This window comes from Harmonia axyridis, chromosome 4 (genome assembly GCF_914767665.1).
Source record: "Harmonia axyridis chromosome 4, icHarAxyr1.1, whole genome shotgun sequence".
Lineage (NCBI taxonomy): Eukaryota > Metazoa > Arthropoda > Insecta > Coleoptera > Coccinellidae > Harmonia > Harmonia axyridis.
In genome coordinates this window covers 35,362,633-35,370,181 of record NC_059504.1, presented here as the reverse complement: position 1 = coordinate 35,370,181, position 7,549 = coordinate 35,362,633, and the positions used below count along the sequence as shown (strand labels likewise).

The 7,549-nt window shown below is 37.0% G+C and overlaps 1 protein-coding gene across 1 annotated transcript; it reads left to right on the top strand.

The window, feature by feature from the left end:
- The first annotated feature begins 320 nt into the window (after nt 1-320).
- Nucleotides 321-1,382, top strand: LOC123678695. The gene has a single exon (XM_045615839.1). The coding sequence runs from the start codon at nt 321-323 to the stop codon at nt 1,380-1,382; it is 1,062 nt and encodes a 353-aa protein (XP_045471795.1).
- Nucleotides 1,383-7,549: the final 6,167 nt, after the last annotated feature.

Sequence of the window (7,549 nt, the reverse complement as noted above, 5' to 3'; positions counted from 1 at the left end):
CTTATAGGGTTGAGCAGCGGGACATTCTCCCGTGCAATTGCCTTGCCTTTTTTCTGCTTTCTTTTATCTGTTTGTTGAAGTTCATTCTTTCATCTAGTAATACCTACTCCCAGGTGTTTTGCTTCTTTTTTCCATTCTATCGTCTGATTTTCTATTTAGACGTTTCCTGCTTTCTCTTCATTTATTTTTGTTCCTCCGAAGTAGATTGCAACTGTTTTCGATGTATTCACTTCGAATCTCCCTTTCTTGAAGTATTTCATCAGTTTATCAAGACCACGTATTTCCAGGTAGATAACATCTTCTACCAACAAGAATTCGGAATGGCCATGGGTTCACCATTGTCCCCGGTACTGGCAGACATATATATGGAAGATTTCGAGGGAAGAGCATTAGACCAATATGTGTTAAAACCGAAACTATGGCGAAGATACGTGGATGACACATTCGTGATATGGCCTCATGGAAAAGAGACCATCGCAGGATTCCTAGAACACCTCAATAACATAGAGGAATCCATAAAATTCACGATGGAAATTGAGGAAAATGAACAACTTCCATTCCTGGATGTGCTCGTACACAAACAGGAAGGAATTCCTCGAACCACGATTTACAGGAAGCCAACGAACACAGGTCAGTATCTCCACTTCGAATCTAACCATAACACCAAATTGGGAGTAGCCAGATGCCTCTATGACAGAGCAACTCAAGTGTGCTCCAGTCTGAACGATAAGAACGAAGAATTCGATAAGATCACAGAAATTCTTGAGAAGAACGGCTACCCCAAGAGGATACTAGAAATCGCCAGAACACCGAGGGATAACACAGAACCTCGACCAGAAACACAAACCGAATCAACTGAAACGATAACCACGGTCATCCCATATGTGAAAGGGTTATCAGAAAAACTAAGAAGAATTGGTAATAGATACGGCGTGAGAACTGCATTCCAAACTAAGAACACTGTCAGGGCTAACCTAACCAAGGTGAAACCTGACAACGAAAATCAAAGAACTAAAAATTGCATATACGAAATACCATGCGAGTGCGGTAGATCTTACATTGGAGAGACCAAACGCCCCCTGGACACAAGAGTCAAAGAGCACCAAAAACTAGCTCGACTGGGAGAAACAGAGAAATCCAGGCTAGTCCAACATGCTTGGGATGAGGAACATAGGATCAAATGGGATGAAGCTTCCATAATATCGAAGGAAGAAAGATCGAAACGGAGGAAACTCAAAGAAGCAGCCTTCATGGCCATCACTCCGAATCCCATAAGTATGCCGTCTCTGGAGATCAAGGAAGTCTGGGCACCAATCATAAGATCTGATCTGAGGAAATTGAACCCGGTCCAGGTCGGAAGCACCTCGACACCACCAAATTAAAAATGAATCGGAATTCGGACGGATAACTGCGCACACCATCTGCGCAACCCGAATATTCGACTACTGCGCATCCCAACTGCGCATACAGGTGTAACTTATATTAAGCTTAATGCGTATAGATTACTACCTGCTTCTGTAGACTAGTGGTGAGAGTTAAAGGATTGCAACCTCAGAGGAAAGAAAAGATAGAGGTGCCCTTAGAAGTAAATAGCGTTGTATTGTAATCAATTGCAACAGTATGATGATAAAGTGAGATAGGACAACAACAAACCTGCAAAATTGACAACTAGAGGAGCGGTAAACATTTCAGTGGCGTAGTCAATGGTTCTCCTCTCATTAAATTTTCGGTGATGAAATGTTTGGAACAAACATATGCATACTTCGGCAAATTGTTCATTTGCAATATTAATACGTGGCACCATATTTTGCTAAGTTCTCTATTTGAAGGAAACCTACAAATGGTAGCATTCAATTAAGTTTTCGATATCTCACAAATACTACGCCATAGACGAGATATATTCTACGCCTATGGACTCAAAACGTGAACTTACCTATGATAGGTTAGGTTTTCATTTCCGATGTTTTACACACTATACATGTTTTTCGAGTATTTACCATGATTAAAATTAACAATATGTAACTTAAAATTCACAAACTTGTATGAAATAACGCCGATTACAAACGTGAAATTAAAATGAACAGTTAACCCTTAACGCACCTCTAGTTGACACGTGCAATAACAACAACAGAGCCCTGTTGCCAAATCCTCAGAATATTCGCAAAACATCTATGCCACAGAACGGAGAAAAGATTACTTCTTCCTCAGAATGGCAACGCAGTACATTATAAGTGTTTGTAAACAAAAATGTTATAGCAATGTCAACAAATGCTTTAAGGCACCTCTATCTTTTCTTTCCTCTGAGATTGCAACCGATACGACTAAGGTTCAAACCCCGATACCCTCATACGAAATCGAAAAAAGTATGGTGCGTACAAGTCCAGACAGACCAAGTTTGGCAAACGGTTCTTCTCAGAACCACCCAATCGGTCCTTCTCAGGACCACCACCCTGAGGACGGCAGGCGAATGCTTGCCGAAACGTCGGAAACATCCAACCGCACAGATGATGGAAACAGCCCAAATAACTATCTAACATATAGTCCATCATCAATATCAAGACAACAATTATCTAGGTCTACTTGTAACTGCCTAGTAATTGTTTTCCGCATTCTACTGTGATAGTATATTGCAGTATCATCTGTAAACTGGGTTATCTTGCATCTATTCATTTTCGGTATGTCTTCTATATATAAGTTGAACAGCAGCGGTCCTATTACCGATCCATGGGGAACTCCAGCTTCAATTTCTCTGATCGTCGACCTGGTACTATCGACTATCGATATTCACTTTAATTTTCCAATTGTACGATTGTATTAATCACGTGAGTTTGATTGGAAATTTCATCAACTTCATTTCGACCCTGCCGCAATGGGGCAGGTTTTATATACCCGTCGTATTAGAGTGTGACGCGAAGCCTATAACGCAATCTCTCGGGCATGCACAGACACAGTCACTACAAGTCCATTTTTTTGGGGACACGTGACAGATAAGGTCTATGCCCATGAAGTTAGTGAGGTCATACTGCTACAAATGATCATGAAAATCTTCATGAAAATGATATGTTGTTGTAAATGTAGCTTGGACGTCCATTTGGCTTATATAGTTTTCAGTCGTTAATGGCATATCTTCCAATTCACAATGAAATAAACATCGATTCCTCTTGAAATATACTCGTTTTTTTAAAATCAAACCCTTTATTGGAAAACCCTATAAATTTACTGACACAGCCACAGATCCTTATCAAGAACATATTAGGCCATGCAACACGATATATCCTAAGTTTTTCATACGGATTCCTTCTCCTTCACCGACATGCGACAACTCGTACAATTAATTCAACGAGTTGACATTACCGACGAACATTGTAAGGGACCAGCTCATCATCAATACGGTATGCGATCCAAGATCTAAGATCACCATCTTCGGTGTTCAAATGAAAAGAGAAAGTGGTTTTATGGGATCCACAATAATAGAGATGAACACGCTAGCCGTGGGTGTTGGAAAGTCTATGGTATTTTTCGCGTATGCGCGTCGTCGTGGGTAGCGGGATCGTCCTATCCGAGTTATTGGAGAACACGAACACGGGAGCAGGTGAAAATGTGCATTTGACGAAGCGGCGTTACGTAATTCACGATATTGCACGCCTTCGATTGAATGCTTTCTATCGAAGTTTGTTCGATTATTTGTGTTTCGCTCGATACCATGAGCAAAATACCCCATGCTAAGTTAGTCGTTGCATATTGGATGTAACGGTATGAGGATTAGATTCAATAGCAGCATGCCTGGTATGAAGAATGATAAGACGGTTTCGAAAAGTGGGCCAGCTGGATCCGGAATCCCACAACATTATCTCATTTTGAATCATAGTGTTCCAAACCGTTACAACGAATATTAACTTATGCAGACTTGGATTTGCATGTACACATTCAATCTTCAAGTTCTATATCTTTTTGATATAAATTATTTGTCTTAAAATACAATTCCAAATTGACAAAATATCACAACCAATAAAAAAAACAAATTATCCAAAACTATCTACAAATTTAGTAAATGGTTGAGAAATTAAACGCTTCGGAATTTTTGTATTTTTCAATATGAATAATATTTCCTTATATAAAGGGGTTTTTTTAGAGCTATAGAACTTTAAATTGCAATAGAACAACGATGGATTATTTGATTGACATGAATTTTATTTATCCACGAGATAATCTTGTGGCATTATATTTTAAATATGATTTCTGGCATATGACCCCCCGGCTGGCTAGGATGTAGTCAAATCTGGACGTCCAATTTTCGATGACTTTTTCCAACATTTGTGGCCGTATATCGGCAATAACACGGCGAATGTTGTCTTCCAAATGGTCAAGGGTTTTTGTGGCTTATCCGCATAGACCAATGACTTCACATAGCCCCATAGAAAGTAGTCTAGCGGTGTTGAATCACAAGATCTTGGAGGCCAATTCACAGGTCCAAAACGTGAAATTAGGCGGTCACCAAACGTGTCTTTCAATAAATCGATTGTGAGACGAGCTGTGTGACATGTTGCGCCGTCTTGTTGGAACCACAGCTCCTGGACATCATGGTTGTTCAATTCAGGAATGAAAAAGTATTCATGACTCTATACCGATCACCATTGACTATAATGTTCTGGCCATCATCGTTTTTGAAGAAGTACGGACCAAATGCGGCAGTTTTGTTTGTTGACGTAGCCATTCAACCAGAAGTGCGCTTCATCGCTAATGGACGTAGTATTCCGTAGTATACGTATTCCGCACAGAACCATTATTTTCGAAATAAAATTTCACTATTTGCAAGCGTTGTTCAGGCGTGAGTCTATTTATGATGAATTGCCAAACCAAACTGAGAATAAATCACTTGACAGCTGTTAAATCGGTCGCCATCTTGAACAGAAATGCCAACTTAAAGTTAAATACCTCGAAAAAAAAACACCCTATAGTTTTATAGTTCAAGGAACTTAGGTACTAAATTTACAAACTTAAGGCTTGTGTATTATTGACAAATTTGCAAACCGTAGGCTAACTGAAAGAAACAATCTCTCTTCTACGGATTTACATAGATCTTCTCTGTTAATCTTCTGTGGAATCAGTATACAAATCATCATTTACAATTGAAATAACAATTTTAGTGAGTTGATTTTATGTTTGCGTTGATGTTGACTCCAATCAATGGATGATTATTTCAAATTATTATAATGAAATTATAAATGTTGAATTCATATTTTATAATTCGAAAAAATGTAAAAACTAGAATACTCCAAATTTGTCCAGCCTATATTCTAAATCATTGAAAACTGATTTTAAACCATTACACAGAGTGTCCTGGGAGTACCTAATTGAACATACTCTTATCAGAGGTAGAATAGGATGGAGAACATTGTGCATTGACTATAAAAAATTAATTTTGGCCTTTCCTCAGAAAGATTTAGCGTGAGTTTTCATATTCATGGAAAAAATGAAACCATCATCAGAACCAAAGTTATCGGCAGATTTTATTGAAACTTTGGATGTAATTGACACATGCTGAGGTCGGGTCAGAGAGATATTAAATATTTCAGTATTCCAGGACCGGACTCATTATTCCTCATTTAAAGTGTTCAGGTTAAAAATATCACTTCATATTTCAAATTCAAAATCATTTTTTTTATTTCCAGAAGAAACATGAATTCAGCTTCAATACGCGGTATCATTAAAAGTTGCCACATCTGAAAATTTTTTTTTATGAATTTGGGCAATATTCGTAAAATTTGATTTGATCAGATTAACTGGACTGATATATCTCGAAATTCGACATAAAACGTAAAATTCTGTCTGACAAATTATCTAGAAACTTACTAATAAACTCATTTGATAATTAATCAAAAACAGAATTGAAAACATTGATATGCAGTCAATGATTCTCCTTTTTGGAGTAAAAGTTATTTGCAGAGTTTTTCGAATCAAAAAACATTCGCTTATACTCATTTATCCAGTCGAATATTCCGATTTGTGTATCCTTCCGAATCATATCGCTATTATTTCTCAATATATCACAAAATTTCATTAGTTTATTCATGAACTCGCTTGACTCGATGAGTTCAGCATTAGCCATATCATTCAATTTCCTATACAGGGTGTTCCATTGGGAAACGGAAATACTTCACAGGTGCATAGGTGGCACAAAGGCGGTTCTGGATATACCCCATTTATTGGGTCTTACTGTCTTCGTAGCCGAGATACAGGGTGTTTTATGAATTTTGCCCGTTTCTTTCTGAGGCCATATCAAACGAACCACCCGGTATATTTTCTTCATATTTGGCAAATATGTTCCTAATTGAGAGCCCAAACGTATCATACAATAACTGCCTTGAAAATTCGGGTCCGGGTTAACAAAAAAATTATGAATCGTTTGAATCCTCGAAATGTGCATATTCTCATTATTCTCTATTTGTCAAATTGATCATTTCGATAATTCCAAAATTATATGTATATGGATATAGGACATGAAACACAACCGATAAGTGAAAAGTATCTCAAATATCAGGTGTCAACCTATTTTCAGCATAGAAAATGACACAATATTTTTCAAGGAATTCATGTTGTGTCTCTAGGCATATTTTTTCTGCTCTTTTTTTTTGTTGTAACAAGTAGTGATTATATTCATTAGAAGAAATAAAAAATAATTGTAAGTACCTAACAATTTAATTTTTTCCAATGAAAAATTTAAAGATTGTTCTCTTTCGAAGTGGGCGTAAACCACCCCCCCCCCTCATTAGTCAACTCAGAGTTGACTAATGAATAACTAACTGAGTAAGCTACTGACGCTATTTCTTCAGTTGGTAAGGTAATAAATCACCATTTTCACATTATTCTATCGTCGAGACAGTCAAAATATTCGAGATTCCTCTAATTTAGTAGCTAGATTATATCAGAAATGCATTTTAATACCTATGGTGATACATGGTTGTTTTCTACGAATTCACAGATACTCCAAAAATATTTCAGCATTTCGTGCACCTGAGAAGGTAAAGTATGAATATTCATTTGGTTATCAATAGATCTTTTTGATGTATTGGTCTACATGAAATGAATTTTTGTTGAGAGATTGTTGTTTCGATAAGTACCATATATACAGAAAGATCTTTTTCAAATTGTATATCCTGTTTCACTTGGTGAAATTTATTGATAAGTCTAAATGTGGAAAGTATAATTATCTTGAAGGTCATCAGAGGAATAAGCAGAAAGAAACAAAAGCCATATGATCAAAATCATTGAAAGGAATTATTCGAAATGATTAGATTAATTGTCCGTCCGTAAAAATCTTAACTCTCAAAACGGAAAACTTATGAGCGCCAAATCTTCGGGGTTCTTTAATCGGCAAAAATTCGACTAGGACTTGTAAATATGGCCGTTTGGTTTGGAATATTTTCCTGATAATTTCGAGAGGACTGATTCGACCAAGATCGAATTTTGCATTTAAATATAATATAGCAAAGTTCATGCAAAATTTAGAGTTTCTCACTTGATTAGAACAAAAGAATATTCAAGTAAA